The following is a 21287-nucleotide window of genomic DNA, read 5'->3' on the forward strand; positions in this document are numbered from 1 at the left end:
TCCACCCTGTTCCCACATAGGTACAAACATTAGCAGACTCACAAACTCCCCTGACTACTCATAAATGTGCTTAGGAGAAAATAAAGGATTTAAGAACATGTGTTACCTCAGCTTCTTCTCTGACTCAGTATCAGTGACCGGCCCCTGCCACCCTCTCCATGTTTTGGAGCCAGTCCTGCAGACCAGGCTCATACACCATTTCAGCACACTCCACCACAGCTCTCTTTTCCTCTCTTTTCTTTCTTTTTTTAAATGGAGAGACTTTGAGTAGGACTGCTTGTGTTACAACTTTCTGAAGTGCTAAGCACTTCACTTGAGCTATGAGTCATCAACTGTGACAGCAGCAGAAACATCTTGTCATAAGCAATGAGGAAACTTCAAATTAAGTATCCCACCAAATAATTTATGAAGATTGCTTATCCACAGTCAAGAGGGTTTGCTTATAAAAATAATTTATAATTTGATAATTATTACAGAGACAAAAATGTAACTATCCAAAATGTTAAATGACAAGAAGCAAAAGGGGGGGAGGGAAGTGAAGACAGGAGATGAGCATCTCTCAAGCACTTCTCAGGGCTCTAAAATGCAAATCTTTCTCACATACCTGTAAGGTGATCCATCTGCAAACATGTTGAGAAAAGGTATTTAAGTTTCCACAAGCAAATGAAGTTTTTCCCTCCTACTCACCCTTTTTGCAGCTTTAAAACTTGATACTCACAGCCTAGTCTCAAACTCCATATTTTTAATCAAGTCTCAGGACAGAATGCAGCTCTTCACTGTTCTTCCAAGGGATTTGTAATACACACCTCAGTGCTAAGATTCTCACAGTGGCAAGCACTGGAGACAAGCTGGAACTCTTTGTAATCCAAAAACTGATGGCAGTTTTGTCCTGCTAGTAAATGCTCTCATGGTGTAAGAGGAATACCAATATCTTCTGCATTTAAGTGACATTTCACTACTTTTTTTTTAAAAATTTACTGCTCTTTGACAATTACAGGCAGGTCCATGCCTTCTGAAATTCAAACCTCTGAGAAATCAAAAACTGCTTTAACTATGAGACTTTTCCCTCCCAGAGACCCAGCACACTCCTTTCAGCTTCTTCAGCAAGAAAAACTGTCAATTCAGAGTACCTGTGTCCTTGCCTGCACACAGACCATTCTCTGCCAAAGCCCTTCTGTCTCAAGCACTAAATCAAATAGGTATTACACACAAAAGGGAGCTGCTATCACATACTTATTGTTCTCAGATTGTTCAAAAAATACAATTAAGCTTAAAATGTGTTGGCTTCCTTGATTTCACTGCAGCCAGCTTACACACATACCCAGACAATGCATTCTACATAATTAAAAATAACTTTCTATACTCATATCTTGCTGCCTCTAGCTATAATCCAAAAACAGATGTTGATGTGCTGACTATTTCAGACCTAATAAAAGCATCCCTCTGGTTTCTGAGCCCTTTCACCTGCTTTCAAACCTCCACAAAGAACGGATGTCTTGCTACTGCTGGTTTTGCCCTCATCACCTCCTGGACAAACAAAACAAAAAATCCCACCCATGTATGGTCCTGGAACTTGAATCCTTGTAAAAAATATTGTGTCTTGAGAGAAATTTTGTTATTCACTATTCAAAAGATACAATTTCCTTTTCTAGTAACACCTCCAAGTGCAGCAGGTGCTAAAAGGCAGCAGAATGAATTATTTTAGGCATGTGGGTGTGCATGTACGCTGACCTACTGGTACACAGCCTAATGAAGATTAGAAACCATCAAGCGCACAGATACAAAGAACCTGAATTCTCCTATGTATGCTTAGTAAAGCACTCAAGTGACTTTAAAGACCTCTGTCAATACAGAAAAGAACTGAATTAAAATTCCGAGCCTTCCAATCTATTAAGCATTTCCAAACACAGGAGGACGAGTACCAGGATTTGTTCAGCTGCCCTGCGTTGTTCTCAGGGAAGGAGTGTGGGCTCAGTCAGTCAGCATGCAGTGACTCAGCTCCATTCCATCAGCTCAGCAATTTAACAGCCAGTAAATCTAACCTGTGTTTTCAATCTCACTTGTAAAAACACTGCTTTAGCTTGGTGAAGGTCAATGAGTTATATTTCTGAGGGGCACCAGCACCGAATGGATCCTTCCCCAAATGATACTTCCCCAAAATCTGCCTATGCACTTTGGTCCTGGACATGGAAGAGCCAGGAGAGCATCATGCAGCTCCTGGGATGTACCAGCAGTGGTAGGGATATCCTGGGCAAGCTCTGGCTTCTGCACTCGGGCCATGAACCAACCAAGGTGGTGAAAGCCCCGTCCTCACCATGGTGGCCCATGGCCCCAGACAGAGCTGCCAGCAATGCCCAGTGTGTTCCAGCAAGGGCTGTCCTGTATGACAGAGCTCGGCAGAGGGGAGCGGTGAACACACAGCCAGGGAGTTCAAATGGGATTCATTAATCAGGCTCCAACAGCTCCACTTCACTAGATGGAAGCTCTTTATAGACACTGCCTCATTTATTTATTTTTTGAATGCCCAGATTAGTTTAGTGTGAAGCTGTGGAGAGATACAATTTATCTGAGCAGATGATCTATAGATCACTGAATGAACACTAAGCGGGTTCTTGCTGTCCACAGAAGAAACACACTGTGCACTCTCCCATGGCTGCAGCAGAGGAAAGGTGAATCCTTTTTTTCTAAAATTTAGCCCCCAGAAGTCTGGAGGTCAAAAAGCTGCCACTTGGTCCAACATGCTCAGCCCTGACTGAGGACAGAGCTGCAGCCTCTGTCTACAAAAAGCAGGGCCCTCAAATCAGAGGGAAATCAGCAAGTGATAACTAACCTGGCATACTGCTGGGGACAGGCCTTTCTCACACAAACAGCCTTTTCTGCTCACATCTGTGAATATATGCCTATTTAAAAAATAAATTATTTTTCATTCAGATTAGTTACTAGAATATCTCTTTCTCTGCTGAAGCAGATTTGTTCCTACGGTTGTATCTACTGCTATTCTGGGACTTGGTATTGTTTTCCCACTATTGCTGCAGAAAATGTTCAGCAGCTAATTGCACAGCCAAGTCCTTTCACATAATTTTCACTTTGACAAGAGTAATTAAAAAGCTAAACAGCTCGAGAACCAATTGATTAGGTCTGGAAGCAAAGCTCTGTTTAGGCGATCCTGAGATGCACGTGTACAGAACAGCAAGCGTTCGCAAAACACAACTGGGAGCGCGTTCCTCAGTGCTGATGGTTTACTGTGATTCCTGCAAGATCTCGTTTTTGCCCAATTTGTATGAAGTGTTATATACACATATGTGCTGCACATAGATCATGCTTTCAAGAGTCGGGAAAATAAGCCTTACAGGACAAGTTACAGAGTATTTTCCTTCCATCATCTGTATCTGCAATCACCAAATAGCCAAAGTTTGCAAATGGACTAAAATACCTCCCATCACAGGAATGAACTACACAAGGCTATTTTATCACTAAATTTCATTTGCTCACCTTAAAATTGCTCTGAATTCTCTATAACAAGACTTATAATATCATTACATTTCACACTATATAATTGAAATTAAAAAGCAAAGGACTCCAAAATTACTACATATGTACCAAAATGATGAGTTTATGAACAGTAATGAAATGGAATCTCTTGGAAGCCTGAGGTTACACAAAAACTTAAGAGATGCTCCCCATAACTTTTATAATAAAGCTAATAGTTCTATTCTTGAAAGAGAAGTTGAAAGGGTTAGCTTTAACCCACTTCCTTTTCAGTGAATTTTGGTCAGTTAGAGACTATATATTTGAAAAATTGTCATGAAATGTGCAAGGTTTAAAACTAATGGGAACTTGGAGCAGCAATAATGAGAAACTCCCTCTGTGCATACAGAGAGAAATCAAACACCTGGCTCCTCCTATGCCACCTGATGACCAAGAAAGTGCTGGTGCTCCTCAAAGCCAACAGCCCTGGCCTCTGTGTGTGTGTGGGGCATTTGACACAGGTTAGAGAACAGCTTCATGGCACAGGCCACCAACACACATGAATAAATCTTTGAATAAAGACAGCAGCATCTAAAAGAGAGCTGGGTGCATGTGTGCCTGCCTGCAGAGGGGTTTCAAACAATGGAAATCCAGTGCCAGCAGATGGGCCTTGGGTCACGCTCCACTGCATACCATCACTCCAGGCACAGCAATACCTCCAGAACACAAAACACAAACCTGAAACCTCTTTCTTTGATACAGAAAGTCAAAGGTTGACCTTAATTTTCCAGCACAAGTAAAATATCAAATCTTTTCAGGGAAGTCAAAGACATAAAGAGAATTGTGTCATTACATAAGTAGATAAGCTGAAAGAAGCCATAGAAGGTTCCACACATTCACAAATGTGATAATTTAGATGACAAATGTAGCAAATTAAACCCAACTTGTTAGCTAATAGAATATTTAATTATGTACTATGAACGATCACTTGCATATCTGGGAATTTAAACAATTATTTTTGGAAAGGGGGAAACGTTTCTGAGAACGAGGAGGTTTTAGCATCTGAGAGCTTTTCTACTGCATTCCCTTCCACCTTACCTTGTTTATAGCTCTATTCAGTAATAGTTTTTACTTGTTTCCTCGATGTCTTAATTTCCTGCAATAATACAGCTGCCATGAATAATTAAGCAATGCATTTGCTGCTCGCTGAAAGCTGAGCAAGTGCTATAAATCAGTTCTGGGACCCTCTGCCAGCACAGACACAATCAGAGATCTGCTAATGTTGGCATTTCTTTCTGCAGGTGAGTGGAATGGAGCACAGAAACAGTCAAGGAGTGCCAGCAGTGCCAGGCTCCCTCACCCTGGAACTGGCATTTTGGGAGTGCCTGTTTGCATCTTTTCCCAAGCAGCAGGACTTCAAAGATGGTTTTGATGAGGGACAGCAAATGTAAATGTTCTGTATTCTTCACATTTACTCCTTTCTCACATTCCTAAGTTGCTCTCTCTTAACTGTCTCATTCCATAGCAAGGAGGAGAGCAGAACATGTCCTGAGTGTGCATTATTCCCTTCTCAGCACCAAAATAATGGACTGCTGTTCTTTGCTCCATCTCCACCTTATTTCTCTTGCTGCTTGTGGTTCAAACCAGGACACTACCAGATGGTAGTGAAGGGCTGAATGATCATCTGTAGTCAGGTCCATTACAGTCAGTGAAGGTTTATCTTGCCAAGTCACCCTCACTCTCAGACAGCTGGGCAGGCTGCATTTCTAACTTTTTTGTATATGAAGATGGAAGATAACAAGCTACAAAAGCAACAGCAATAACACTTCCTTCAACACTTCTACTCACATCCATATCAGAGGAGAGGAACAGTAAAACAACTTTCTACTACTAAGCTGAACAGGATTCACGTTTTAATTGGATGAGGTTTACAGTGCAATCACTTCAAGTGCAGCTGTGCAGCGCATGAGCCTCTCCACCTTGGCAGTGCAGGTATACTAGAAAATTAATCAAGACCAGGTATCCAGCCAGGCCAAGGAAATGTCAGGGTGGCCATCAGAATTCTATGTCTTAATTTGAGAATCTCCCCAGTTTACTAGAAGGTGCAGAGACTAAAAAAAAATTTAAAGGTCAGAATGTGGAACAATTCATCACTAAATTTCCCTACAAAACAAACCATGCCGTGTTCCTGGTTTTAATTCTGTTGACAACAGATTGCACATATTTTAAAAATGTAACGTTTAGCAGCTGTGCTGCCAGTCTGCAGAGTTTGCATATATAGCTGTGATATTACCATACTCTATTGTTCATAACAGGCAACAGACTTCATTCTTCATCTTGTGAAAAATAATTGCAGTTTGAAGTCAAAGTCTGATGGCAAAGAAACACCCAACATAATGGCCAGAGTTTCCAATATTCAGGAACTCATGTAATGGCTTGCATTTTGATTTAAATCAATTCATTAAAAAGACAAATCTCTTCTGATCTGTACTTCTTCAGCAAAAAGTACATGGCTCTTTTATGAAATCCAGAAATGGAAAAGTCTAGGTGGGTAAATAGCTTTTTCTTATCCACAACAAACATGCAATAAATTAACCGTAATCTTTTAACATAAAGCATGAGATACTCCCATCTCATACAGCCCTGGGACCTCACTCAGACAGAAATTCATGAGTTGATGTATAGCTATTCATAGCAAGAATGACTACTGGAAGGAGAAGGTAAAAAACCTTACCCATCTTCCCTTCCACTACCATTAACTTAACAGCATTCTATACAAATACACTTTTTAATACATTTTCCTTTTCATACACATAAATAAGCATTTAAACATACTTTAATCAGAAGGTCTTGCAAGACCTACAGCATCCTTTGCAATTGTTTCTCAAAGCATTTTGTGCTGCCAGAAGCTGTTTCAATCCTCCCCCTCCCAAAAGAGCTGCTGGTCAGTGCTGCTCTGGACAGCAAAGCAGCATTATTTGCCTAGAGTGGTCCACATGCAGACCCTCCAATCTGCTCTGGGTGTATCTGACAGTCAGTGCAGAACAGCACAGATGTTTGGTGCTGTCAGAGAGATGGGCTCCTGCACATCATGGCAGCAACCACCAGATACACACCAGAGCCCTGCCTTGGTAAGCAAAGCCCCTGCAACCATCAAAGCTCAGCCACTGGCCTCTGAACAGATGTATAGCATGGTAAAGTCTCCAGGCAGAGAGCTACCCATAGATAAATATATCACATGTACAGAGAGAAAAAAACAAACACAGAAATACCTGCTACAATTCACAGAGCAGAGTTAACTGTATGGCTTTAGAAGGTGAAACACACACTGGAACAGGCAGCTGTCCTTTAGTCATGCACAGACATGGGCAAAAAGATAGCAAATATATGAGGCTTCATGAGAAAACTAGTGGATGTTTGCAAGTCTCATTCTCCCCTGTTTTCGCCCACCAGCCCATTTAGAGCAGAACTACAAAGTCAGAGAAGGGCACTGAAGTGGACTAAGGGCCTGGAGAACACTTTCACACAAAGCTACATAGTCAGAGTAAAGACAGTGATTGTCACTTGAGAGAAGGATAAAAAAGGACAGGATAAAGATATAAGAGTTATTAGGTGACCTAGAGAAGACAGGCTACGAGACTGCACCTTTCCTGGTTCATAAATGAAGACAAAGAAACATTCATTTTAAAAAAATCACACTGCCTATTCAGAACATATCTGAGGGAACACTTTCTGTTTGCATACAAAATTCCAGAAATACCTCTGGAAATTCAATTCCATGTCCAACAATCCTGCATGTCTGTGAGCATTGCTTAGTGCCTGACCTGAATTTTTCAGCTGTAATTCAAGCACATTATTTCTTCTCCTAGCAGTGGATGGGAAGGACTGGCTTCCCCCCAGCTAATCCTTCCATTCTGGCAGTGGGATGCTCAAGATGAGATGTTTCACCAGAGGCCTTACCCATGTGAGCAGAGCAGAAAGACTATCAAATGTGTCCTCAGGATGGTACTCCTCATTTTTGCCTATCACTGTGATGTCTATCCCCCTCAAAGAAGCAGTGCTTTCTCGACTCCTGTATGGCTTATGATCCATTAGCACTGCAAGACCTTTCCTGTATAGCAGCTGTCTAGGCAGTTGTCTCTCATTCTGTATTTATGTAGCTGATTACTCCTATTTTCAAACATCTATCCACATTTTTCCTTATTGACATGCATCCTTTCAGACAGTTTCACCAATTTGTAAAGATCATTTTGAATTCTAATGGTGTTCTCCAACATGCTTGCCTCTCTTCCCAGCTTGTTGTTGCCTGCAAATTTAATAAGCATGTTCTCTATTCTATCAGAGAGATCATTACTGCAAATGCTGAATGCTACCAAACTGCCAAATACCCACCCTATGAGCAGATGTTTCACAGGAAAAAGTCTCATGAGGGAGCACTGAAAGCTTTACTAAAGATAAATGACATCTACTGCTTCTCCATTCACAAAGCCTGTTAGCCTGTCATTAAAGGAAATTAGATGGATCTGACCTTGACAAACATATACTGGATATTATTCCTTTGCCCATGTGGATAAAACAATATTTAGAGTTGTTGCAATTAATAAAGCTCTACAGAGGAGTAATACAAGTTCAGTTTCTGAGAACAGTTTCTAATTTTATGTGGGAAAAGGGAACTAATGTGGGTGGAGAGAAAAGGCAAGAGTATGAGATGATCTTTATTGTACCTCCTTAAAACATCTACCATTTGTTGACCATCATTGCAGGCTTATGCTGGGATAATTTTGGTATAAATGGACCTAGAGTTTGACACCATCCAGCAATTATTGTAACACAAAATTATTCTGCAATTTAACATAAACTCCCAAAACACCACATGGTATACTGCATGTAACTCTTTATATGTTAAGTAGGGTTTCTTAAATTCCACAAAATTACACAGGAAGCTCTTCTCAGACAAAACACTACAGATTACAGACAATACCAGAATTTTTGAGCTGAATTTGCCTCCAAAAAAACCCTTTATCTGCAACAGAAGGCTGAGTGTCTAATGGAAAAGACGTTGAGCACTGCATAGATGCTGACTGAACAATATGGGGATTTTGTCCTAATGTGCAAAAAAAACCCCAAATCATACTGTGCTTTTAAATAGGGCACACAACTCTACAGACAGCAGTGTATTTTAACATTTCAGGAAAAAAAAAAAGAAAACCAACAAAAGTTTGGCAGTTAAATATGTTAAATATTCCATACACAGAATAAAGGTTCGACAGGCATTGGCAAGAAAGACAAGACCAAGCCCCTGTGGCCTGCAGTACAACCAGAGAGTAACAAAAAACACTCTCTATTTCCACGACTGCCTCAAGAAACAGACAAATGCACTAGAAGAGGAACTTCATGGTGTCCATGTGAATTAATTCTCACTGCCCACGTTCCAGGCTGGGTGCTGGAGGACCTGCAGGATGCCTCTCCTGTGCACCTCTGGCGCTTGGGAAGGCTGAGATCACAGCTCTGGCTACACACACAGAATGAATACACAGGCAATTTAGTTACACACGAGCTCACACAGCATCCTTTACACAGTGATCCAGCGTGAAATTCCCTTTGTATTATTCAGCAGCCTGTTTTTCTATGGGTCACTCCTTCCACAAATCAGGGTCTGCTCTCTCTGGACATTGCTACAGATGCGCTTCGGTGGTCAAATGTTTTCAAAGACATTTTAGACTAGAGATCTATAAATATAACCACAGTCAGCTTTAAGCGTACAAAACTATTTTTCCACTCTCTTTGTTTTTAAGAGCATTCAAAGACAACTTTTGCAGAAAGAACCAAAAACAATTGTCCAGCTTATAAAATACAGTCCCTCAACTTGAACTTTGCCTGAAGACCAAGCAGGGCACATTTCAGCCGTAAAAAACACTCATAAAAAGCTGAAAAGAACAGGTTATAACTAAGGAGCTTCATGTTAACCCCTGATAAACTGTGTGCAATGGAGCATAAAAAAGGATATTAGGAGTTATATACAGCAAGTATAAATGACAAGTCAACAACCAGGACCATTATCTGTTACATCAAACAAGAGTAAAGGGAGCCTTTCTAGCTCTTGGACTACCCTCACCCTTCTCCTGAGAGCCATACTAAACTCTGTACTCAGCATGCCAAGACTGAGAACACTGTCAGGACCGGGCATCCCAGTCCTTTCAATAGGAATATGAAAGTATTTGCTTATGAGAAAAGTTTGCTTCTCTAAGGGTTTTCCTGCGTCCCGGAAAACATGAAAGCTTCTGTTTGATCTTAAGTAGGATTAAAACACATAGTCATCATCATCAGATCAGTATTTTAACCATTTTCAGCATATAACAAGAATCTCACTACTCATCATTCTGTTCTTTCAATGAATCTTCCCTCTTGTAAATTAAACACTCTCTAAGCACAATACACTATAGCTGCCTCACTTCCAAAATGTCTTTTTTCCCCAAATGCAGGGATTGCAACCCTTTCTGAATGGTGCATGGTGACTCTCGCATTTACCTCAAAAGACAGAATTTCAGTTTCAAGTTTGAAAATCAAGGCAATGCCCTGTCTTAGGAACAACGCCGAAGTGAGAGCTTTGCAACACACTCTGTCTGCCACTCACAGAAGTCCACAACTTTTGACAAGTGGGTGGAAAGGAACAGCCCCACCTGCCAGGCACAGCTGTGCTAATGCTGAGGCTCAAAATGGTTATTACAATTGGAGGTTTTCAGGGGAAAAATCCCTACATGTGTAAAGCTTCTGAGTATTTCCTGGCCTCTTTAAAAGATCTTTTCAAAACAACCTTTAACAGAAGTAATATAACAGTTGAAGTGGATTTAGCTAAAAATAAACACAAAGAAAATATATAGGTGTTCTACACCCTTAAAACAAAGAGCAGAGGCTCAACAGTTACTGTTTTCTCCCTGTGACAATTAACTGTCAAGGGCTTATATCACTCACCTTTGAGATGAGCCAACAAAGTTAGCATATGTAGACAGAGTTTGTAAAAACATTTAAAACAATTTGCAAGAAAAGCAGCAAAAGCAAGCAAGAATTCTGAGTGATTCCTTTTAAATTTGCAGTATTTACCAGTGCTAACAGTGGACTGATGATGGTCCTTCCCATGAGATCCCAGTTACTTCCAGAGAATCCCCTATCAGCTCAAGTAGAATAACCTCATGTAGCAAATACAAACGAACTCCAAATCTCTTCCTGACATGATGACTTTATTCTAAATACCAACTCAGAACAGTCACCCTTGGTGCAATGAATGTCTGTTGGAAAATGGTGGCATTTCCATTTATTTTAAGATTTGACCAGGTACTACCTATACATCTCAATCCAATCTTACAAAATACAAATTTCCTGGAAAAGATTTCATGGAAATTCTATTATTAACTAAGGTTGGGGGGGGGGGGGGGGGGCGGGGGGGGGGGGGGGGAGAGACAACAATGAGTAATATAAACAATGAAGGGCCATCTGAAAAGCACAGCAGGACTGCAAAATCATTCCAGCCTATACTACATGAAATGAAATATATTCTGTAATTATTTATTTTTAATACCATGTAAATGCCTCTTATTGTGAAGGCTTAATGTTATGATACAAGAGAGAAACACAAAACTAACACACATTCAAAGACCTAGCATTGCAGGCTACAATTCATATAAAAATGTAAAGCCATCATCCTCTATAAAAGTGCTTTGATTTAATTCAGGGATCATATGTCAGTAAAGCGTGCAAGGCAGAAGACATTTCTATGAGTTAGAAGTTTCAGTAAGCACCCTACAGTGTTTTCACACCAACAAAATAAATGAGATTTGTCTCTGGCACAGACAAAGCACTGATTCTCACAAGGGACTAAACAGAGCATTCAATTAAGAGTACACCACTGCTTTTCAGCTCCTGATACATAAAGACAGACAACTTACCAGAGAAAAAGCACCCATGAACAGATGCTTTTTTTCCCACTCCTTTTTAAACCATGTTCAACATCAAAAAAGATTGACTAACATTTTGAGGAAGCAAAATTTAATACTCTTGGTTGTTCACAAAAATGAGCTTGATCATCTTATATTACAGTATCATTCTGAAGCACCAGTATAATGAAGAGATAATCAAAGAAACAAAAAAAAGCATTCCTATTACCACATCATTGCTTTTTACAACTACTCAGCTAAAACACTGAAAGCTCCAGCAGATCTTATACTTTTTCCCTTTCTGACATCAGTAGTAGCAATAGCCAGGAGCATCACGACAAACCATATTATTTTATCGGTTTTCTGGCACTTCTTTCCATCTGCAAAGGATGTTACCATCACTACTACAGGGTATTTTAAATATCTCCTTAAAATACACATAGCAGCCTCTGCAAATAGTCACAACTGATTTAACACCTGTGAATGAATGCAACTAACTTGTAATTAAATTTGGAAAGGAAAGGGTAAAGCTTTACCAAAGTTGGTAGTCAGCTACAAACAGAAAGGGAAATTTACCTTTAAAGAATTACTCAGATGACTAAATGAGGTGGGACCCAGTGAAACACATTTTAATGTACCTAGGGGCAGATATTCATGAGCAAAAAGCCAAGTCCCACTCATGAAAAAGAAGTCTGCATCCTGGGAATCAGAGGTCCAGAAAGGAATTCAGAGGTCACAGTGGAGGACCACATTCCTAGCTGAATGCTGTGAGTAAAAAAGATAAAGTGCCATTGTACTGTTAGAAAATGCAGCCACTTGTCTTGGTCCCGGTCCCTTGACTTTAAAAAAACATATTGAAAAGTCTGGAGGATTAGTGAAGAACAATAAAAATTTTATCTGGTCAGAAAAAAACCAAGATGAGTCCATTCTTCTACAACAAAAAGGACAAACTTTCAGGTTCTCTAACTCTTCCACTTCAAGTTGCTTCTCCAGGAGATTGCATTAAACAGCAGGAGTCTCCAGTCTCACTGACAGATGTTCTAATATCCAGTGTCTAAACCCTAAAAATGCATAAAGGTAGTTTGAAATAAATACACATTTGGAGAAGTAATGATCACTTGCCATTTTTACAGATCATATAGGAGATGGGTAAATTCTCTATCATTTAGTTTTCAAATCATGATTTGACAGCCTCCCAAAAGCTACGTGCTAGCTCATCCACAGCTGTAAAAGCAGACACAGAAATTACTACTGAAATTATACAGCCTGTGCTACACAGGCCAGAGTAAAAGACTACTCTGATCTGATTTCTGGCCTTAAAATCTATGAATCTACACTGAAGATAAAATTGTAAGCAGGTAGTTCTATTGGTTTTCTGTATCACCAAGCCAATAAGCACACGCTCTCTCCAAGAACAAGTATTAAATATATCATCCCCTCAACATTTGTCACCGTGTTGGACAATTTACACGGATACTTAATCACAAGAAGTCCCTTGTGAAGGTAGGAGAGGAACTCTGGCTGTGCAGCCGAGTCCAGGTGGTGCAAATGGCAAGTGGGGATACTCAGCCCTGCACAGCAGCAGTGAGGGGACAACAAGCCATGGAGTAGAGGCAACAGTCAGAACCTACACCTTGGTCCCCATGCAAACCACTGCCCCCCAGATGTCCCTGCAGGCTGACCACATGCTCAGAGCTGCCTGAGAGCAAAACCCAGAGTTGCTGCAGTTACTACAGCACCTCTCTGGGTTCAGGAGCCACCATTCACCAAGGGCTCCAAGAAGACAACAGGGAGAGATCACTGTAAATTTATTCTGCTTTTACATCCTCCGTAAGTCTTCGTACTGACCACTACTGGAAGAGGGATTTGGGGCTAAGCAGACCTTTGACCTGTCAGCTGACATTGACTGATGAATGCTGGTGGCTTTAACAATACATAAAAAAGACAAATCATCGTGCTGTGATTTGTTGTGGGTAGCAACTCAAACAAAATTCAAGTCCTCTGCAAGTGCTGGAGCTAAAAGGGCTATAAATGCAGAAAAAAACCCTGTTGTCTACTCTGTACACGATGTTTGTCCTCACAGCATTCCTTCTACCTTGATGTCTGCAACATTTAGCTAGGAGCAGGCAGCATTTAGGTATTTTACACAAAAGTGTAGAATCCATTCCTACCTAAATATATATATCTATATATATGATGAGTAAGGACACCAAAAATAAACACTGCACAATAACTGTGGTTAATATTTCAACCCATCCCTTAATGACACCACCTCAATGCCTCAGGTACAGGAGTTTTCCTAAACAGTATTTTCCATGTTCTTTCTGCTGATGGGATATGTCAAGCTAGTCAAGGCAGAATTGCAGAAAATTAATATTTACCTGTGCTGCAATACCTGGATCCGATCGCATCAATTACACATAATCACTAGATGCAGTGCATGGGGACAGGCACGCAAACAGGGGGAAACAAACTGATGCAAGGCAGCAGTGGAGAAGCCTCATGTCCAGCTTTTGGAAGGGGATCCTGCTGCCCAGCTCTGCAAAGTGGCCATTTTCCAGGCTTGCACAACAGCAAGTCTATCTCACAGCATGGCCTGGAGCAGCTGTATTTGGGGTTGAACTGTTGTTGAGGCATCATTCAGGTTATGAAGCAGAGCTGAATCAGGGAGTCAAAATGAGCCAAGCTGGTCTTGGGAGCACAAAACAGTATGGGCAGACAGCAGAGTTGGGGACAAGGACAAACTAGTGCCTTAACAAATGTTCCCTCCAGTGCTCTTCCACCCAAAACCTCCATACAGCACTTCAGGTACGATGCAAAATCCCTGGCAAAACAGAGCTAAAGCTCACCTAAACCTAGAAAGGCCATCTTACTATTCTTAGACTCTGGGACATCACCATATCTAGAAAAGCCATCTTAGTACTCTTTATTTTCCCAACCTTCACAAGCATCAGCATCTTAGCTTTTTATTTTCTTTTTTTTTTAATGTGTTTCCTCAATTCAATTAGCATCCAAGAAGCACTGATTGGAGGAAAAACAAAAAACAAAACAAAACAAAAGCCAAAAAAAAACCACAACAAAAAACCAACAAACTAAACCTCAACCCCCCCCCCCCAAAAAAAAAAAAAAAAACCAAAAAAAACCATGGAAAGATGCACATCTTTCAGATATAAAGTAACTCTTCATTTCAGGGGCAGGGCAGCCTTGAGACACTTCAGACTCGGGGTCCCTTCTGGCCAGGGGAGGTAGGAGCCCAAGCTCTGCCTTGACCACACCAGCTCACTGAGGCACGTTTCATCTACCCCCTCAAATAAAAGCCAAGTTTGCTCTACCTCTAGAAATCAAAAGGTGCAAATTGTTTGTTTACCAGGTATCAATTTACAGGTAGTTGGCCTAATTCTCCCTTAGTTCTTTCCTTCTACAAGGTCACTTTTGAAGTGGTTTTATTCCTTAAGCCCTTTGAAATTCTGTGCAAGACAAACCAAAATATACTGCAGTTAGATAAGGCATAGGATGGGTCACCTAGTCTCTTCCTTTGGCTAATGGAACCTGTTCCCAGGACTTCAAAAACAAAGTCTAATTTTTAAAAAACCAAGACAACAACAAAAGACATTGCTGATGATTTCTCATGAGAGTATTGATTTTTCCCCATTTTCTCTGCATTTTGTTTTGAGAGGGGGTTTTTGGGTTTTTATTTTATTAGAATAAATGACACATTTTCAAAAGCTAAAAAAGGCATCTTTTAGTTGACAATTGCACTGAACATTAACTGAAATCTGCAAAGCCATTTTTCCCATGCACAATCAAAAGCTGACAAAAAGGGAAGCACAGAGAGTATATAAAAAAACACCACACAAGCAAGCTGAGAGAGAATGGGTAAAACAGCCATCCTGAATCAGCTCTGAGCTGCTCTAATGGAATTAGGGTCACCCTGACAGAAACACAGTCAGATCACAGAGAAAATTTAATAATTTCTTATTGCAGTCTGTAAAAGCTGGGGAGGATTTGAAATAGCTGTCTGCCAAATTAGCACTTCTGTATCCACCATTCGTGCGCATGTGCCCCTTCCCACTCACCTTCTCCTCCCAGCACCCCACCAGAGCAGCCAGGAAAGCACCACTCCCCTCCTGCTGCCAGGGAGGCACCCAGAAAGTCCCTCTTTTTCTGACACTCTGCTACTCAGTTTAACCTTTGGATGCCACTTCAAGTCCTCATCACTGACATTCTTCACAGCTCTGGTGACCTCGATTCCAGGGGAGGCACCAGCACAGCGCGGCGCTAATTCTGCCAGGCAATACACACTAAATCTGCTTTATCTCAGGCGTTAACATCCCGCTTTCTGCCAGCTGCCTTAATTGTCAGGAAGCTACAGCAGCAACACTGAGACGTGTTAAACAATAGCAGGTGAGGAAAGTAGGGAAGACCCAGCCACGAGGCACACTGCTGCCAGGGATGCAGCACAGCCATCTCCAGCCATCCTTTTCCTGCTCCTATAAAAAGCAATTTGGGGACTGACTCCAGAAAATCCAGGGATAACCCTGCTCTCATTATCCTGTTGTTTTCAGTGGGGGAAATGCAAGAATGCTTTGCAGATACAGAGCCTGCCCATCCTTCCACTGACTCCAAGCAGCACTGCAATGGGGAAAAGGAAAAATCACAGTGATTTCTTGGGAAAAGCCATAACCAGTGCAATAAATAAATGCTCTTTCACTGAAGCCAACAGGATGCTATGGGGACTAAAAAACAGAGGAGTGTGCACATGGGGTGCTCCTTTCACAGCATCCCTCTCTAGCTTCTGGAAGCTCCAATGTCATATCTTCCCCTTGCCCTTCACTACTGTCCTGAATCAGGACTCTCCAATGCCAGAATTGCTACTGCATCACTTGTCTGCATCACTGATGGCAGGTCCCATAAAATGCAGGGTTTGGGGTTGACATTTTACCCCTGCAGAGGCACAGAGCAGATAGGTCCTTTCACATAGCTCCCAGCCTCTGAGGGTCGGTGGCAAGATTCAGTGGGTAAGATGATAGAAAAACTCTAAGATGCTAAAATACAAGGAGTTGCTAAAAACCACTTTCCGTCCTAGGAAACCCTTGATTAATCCATGGTGGCTGTGGTGGTTAAAAGGTCGGTGCCCTCCAGAGCTGCCTTCCAGATTAGGAAAGAGTAATTCAGAGTGAGTCTGCACCAGAGAAAAAGACATATATACAGATAAACTTGCTGCTCAACACAGAAATGTTCCACATCTGAGACACCACACAGAAACAGAGCCAATTTTGTTAAATTCAAGCATGTGGAATTATTCCACAAAATTAGCAAACCACATCTACCACAATTTATCCTCAGGCCAAGAACTGTCCTGGGACATCTCAACTTTAAAGACACCAGCTTCTGCACATCTGTGATGTGAGTGATGCTTCTCTCCTTTGCAGGAGCCAGTATGAAGATAATAAATTTCAGGGAATTTTTATACACCTCAGAACACTTAACAAGTACTTCTCTATGCCAGATTCCAAAATGGGCTACAATGTGCAGACATAAAGTGATCTCAATAAGCACCTTTAACAGCAGCAGCAGACAGCAAAGTAAGCTGAGAAAGGAGACAGCTGTTGCCTGCAGTGTAACTGGGCAGCTCAGAATCATACAGACCCATATTAATCTGCTGCCTGTACAAGTCATCCCTAATGACAACAAAAGAACTGAATTTGCATGTTTCTTCTCATCCCTTCTTCACTCTTCTCTCCAGTTTCCCTAAATTTAGGTCTTCCTCTCAGCCAAGGACATTTAGGAACCCCCAGTGTGTTCCTACATCCAGCCAGGCTCCTACCAACATGAATCAAGATCTCATTCAACTTTCACAAAATTATATCTAATTATAAGCCTGGCGACTAAAGCTGCAGTGAGAAAGAGAGGACTGCTGGCAGCTCAGGAGGTGCATCATGGTCACGTCATCTCCAATTCAAGCATCCCAAGAGCCCTGGGTACTTTCAGAGGCAAGAAGTATTCACAGCTGCCAGAGTCTGTGATGAATGCGCAGACATTTGGACACTGAAAATCAGGGTACAGGTTAAAAAAAAAAAAAGGGGGGGGGTCTGGATAAATACTTGGGGATTGCTTAACAAATACATAACCCAAGATTATGCAAAGGTTTCCTGCTTCCTGTATAACCCACTCCATAAAACTACTATATGGTGGTTTTAGTAGGCTATCATTAACCATGTTTTTGTCCTCTTGTCTGTCCACAGTAGCATTTTGTGCACATATTTCCCCTTGGCTGGATGGGGCTAATTAAAGCCAGTCACAACAACCCTATGGGACTACCAGGACAACAGCAAGGACACAACAGCCAAAAGTATGACCACAAGGAAACACTGTACTCCAATTCTGCCAAAATACAGGTGTAGGAGAGCTACACCAGAACTCACACCCTCTTCCCCAACAGCTTTCTCCAACGGCAAATGCCTGCTGACTCAGGAGAGATGTCTCAGTGCTACACAAATTACGAGAGCTGGCAAAAGAACAAGGAAAAGTAACAGGGATTACTGTGACCCCAATACTTCTTTCTTCCTCCGCCCCCAATTTTCTTTACTCATCTGTGCATGTTAGAAATCAAACTGTCAGGTTTTGATCTTGCAGCTTCTACAGAAATTCTTTCTGCACTTGAATAAATTTTGTCAGTCTTTTTAGTTCTACTTGTGCCCCTTCACACACACCCTGTTTATCTGCAATGCGCACACTGGGAAATAGAAGACTGGGGGGGAAGTTGTCTCTTAACCCTCAGTTTCCAGTACAAACAGAGTTTAATATTTCTGGAAAGAAATTTTGCAAGGCATTAAAGCTCTCCAAAATCAAATGTTACTTACTGTCTGCTCCTGCTAAAGGCAGCATCAAGCAGCAGAGGATGGCTGCTGGCACAGTGAATACTGGGATACAGAAGTTAGGCACCATATTCCAAAATAGAGCAAGTCCTCTTCAGTCTGAGGCAAGTGGTCAGTACATCCAGTGTTACAGACACAGACTTACTCCTGCAAACCAAAAGAAGAAGAAAAGGAAAATTATTATGACACACAGATTAACTGCTAGTATACCAACCTGCATTGCAAAGTCATCATTATAGATACTTTTAAAAAGAAATGTACCTATCTTCCCTGCATGAGCAGTAGAGCACCACACACGCCTCCAAATCCAATAAACTGATTTCAAGGGTCAGCAGGCATAAATGCATCTGTCTCCAAGTTTACCTTCATGTTGAGTCTGGTTTATGGCCTATTAATGCATCCTTTAGTTGCTGTTGTTCACACAAATAGTTCTGAAGCTGCACATTACATTCAAGAAACAGTCTTAAGCTTTTGTAACTCCCCTTCCATGTGCCCTAGACAGATGTGGTTGACTGCATGTGTAGGGAGGGTTTGCAATCAAATTGCATGTGAAGCAGAGCTTGGACCATCCAGCTGGGCTGGGGTACACCAGGCAAGTCTCAGCGGGTTCCAGCAGAAGAAACAGAAGCTGAATTGGATCAGCTGTCAGCTCACAGGATGAGAGTCACAGCAGAATGTTTATTAAGGAAAGTGTCTATAAAGAGAAGCTTAACCCAAAGCAAACACCTCAGCTTCAAACTCCTCAAAATGGAGGCAATGACTACCTGAAAGGATTCATGATTGGGTATTCCCTCTCCAAAACAAAGCAAATCATCTTGCAAATTGTCTTAACTTGGGCATCTGCTTGAATACTGAAATATAGAAAATTTATTGAAAACCAACCAAAAAAAGGCAAGCATTTAAAAAGAATACAATTTCTGTGTATCTGCCTTCTTTATCTTTTAATGAGAATATACTCACTGTACTTCCATCTCAAAGTCTAAGGTCTACCTATTAGAACAGACTTTAAAGGAGCTTGCAAGCACCATGCCCTCAGCAACCACACTCAGCAGTGACAGGGGCTCACACCTTCAGTGCCAGGCATCTCAATGCAAGCCCAAGCGTTATTTAAAAGTAGACTGATTCTCCACTGAGCTGCAGAAGTTACCAAACTTACCAACACAGCATTATTAGGGAAAAAAATCTCATGCTGGCAGATGCCAGCCTGAGTGGACCCTGCGAGTATCCTTGAAGCAAAGCAGCTGCAACTGTGCACACTGTTTGTGGCCCAACATGCCACTCTTACTCGTGTTGGCAGACATTTCAAAAACATCTTCAGGACTGCTCTAACAAAGGTATTTCTGAATTTTGCTAGGTTTGGAAGCGTACTGTTTTTTGGAAACCGCTGAGCTTTTGATGGAAGTATCACAAGTTACAAACACGTCTACTTCTGACAAAAGCACGTTGCTCAAAGAATGCCAGCGATGATCGTGCCTAGGGAAATCCACGAGAAATCTCAAGAGACTCTACCTTGGCAAATATTTACAGTGCATAGTACTAACAAACAGGAGATCATGATTCTTCTCCATTCTGTTACTGTATTTGCACAGTAAATCTTTTCCCATGTTATAATACCGCACAACACAGAGAAATCTTTATTTATGCAACATCTTCTCCAGCCAAGACATCTGAAAATGCTTTACAAAATAACCTAGCTCTAACCTAGATGCAGAGAGAATACTGATCATCTCATCCTGTTTTTATTGTCTCAATGAGAAGGCATAAATCTAACTAAGTTCAGCAGCAAAATTTTGAATACTGCAGAAGAGGCTCTTTGTACCAGCCACACACTCAGTTATCTTTGCTGCCCCCCAACTTCCCCATCCTCACTCAACTCTCACCAAAGGATTACTAAAAGCACCACTTACAAGTCTTACATAGCCAAGACAGATAGAGGTAGTTGTATCTTTACAGCTGCATAAGCTCTGTTCCAACCATAGCACAGTTCAGTCCCCAAGCAGTTGGCCCAGTGTCAGCCAGCTCCCCAGATACGGCCCACACAGGAATGGGAAGAAATGCCTGGATCAAGAGTGATGCTTATGCTTCTAAATTCTGCATGTACAGGGGTAACTTGTGCTGCCTGAAGAAGGGAACCCACTGAAGCACTTTAAGCAGCTTTACATCCGGCTCAACAGCAGCCAGAATCCTAAGAGGCTACTTTTCATGGGGATGGGGTGGGAGACACCAAGGGTTGAAATTACTGTGTCAAAACTAATCATGTGTGTCAAGCTCTGTAAGATTAGGGCAGAGAATGAGGTTTACAGGTGATGCTGAAACATCTTAGGTATTTGTCAGACCACAGTGGGGGTGAGCAGCTTTCAGAGAGCTTTTCCTCTTTCATTCACTTCCATTAGCAACAAAAGTGTCTCATCTAACGGTGTATCTTGAGCACAGATTGCTCAGAGTCTTGTCAATAGCACCTCCACAGCCCTCATTCAGAAGTAACTCTCAGGAACACAAAAACCTCAGTTAAAGAATAGGTCTGTCTCTTGATTTCTCTCTTCTTTCAGTAAATGTGATCAAGCTTCTCTCCAGTTTCAACAGATTTGTAACTTTCCTCTCTAGCCCATGAGATACATACAGCATGCACTATGCAGAACTGATGAATTGTCAGATACCCTACCAGATGCTTCATAGACTTGATCTTTTTCAACTGTTTAGTGCTCTAAATAATTTACCATCTGGTAGAAAAGCCAGATTTTCTTATGGCAGACTGCTGTCTGTCCCTCCAAAGTTAATAGACCACCTTTGGCCTTTAATGGGATCAAAATTTGCCACTTCCTCTTTCCATGGTTGCTCTGCTTATGGAAAAGTTGTCTGCATTCAATAATTAAAGAGCTTTAAATTGGAATGTTTTAAAATTTCATAAATCTCAGTAGCTGTCATTCTCTTTTGAAAGTGAAAATATTAAAAAGCTTCTCCCAGTGGTTCAGCTTTCCCAACGAGACAACCCAATACTCGAAGCAAGGGT

The 21287-nt window shown here is 41.4% G+C and overlaps 1 protein-coding gene across 6 annotated transcripts in view; it reads right to left on the reverse strand.

Moving 5' to 3' along the window:
* The window catches only part of PTPRF (protein tyrosine phosphatase receptor type F), a 376315-nt gene that overhangs the window by 227043 nt on the left and 127985 nt on the right, over window positions 1-21287 (reverse strand). For all 6 annotated transcript variants that reach the window (XM_053950041.1, XM_053950040.1, XM_053950039.1 and 3 more), the window contains exon 3: window positions 18263-18424. In XM_053950041.1, the coding sequence (XP_053806016.1) occupies window positions 18263-18347 (85 nt within the window). In that variant the 5' untranslated portion in view covers window positions 18348-18424. The remainder of the gene's footprint in view (window positions 1-18262; window positions 18425-21287) is intronic.

This window comes from Vidua chalybeata, chromosome 9 (assembly GCF_026979565.1).
Source record: "Vidua chalybeata isolate OUT-0048 chromosome 9, bVidCha1 merged haplotype, whole genome shotgun sequence".
Taxonomy (NCBI): domain Eukaryota; kingdom Metazoa; phylum Chordata; class Aves; order Passeriformes; family Viduidae; genus Vidua; species Vidua chalybeata.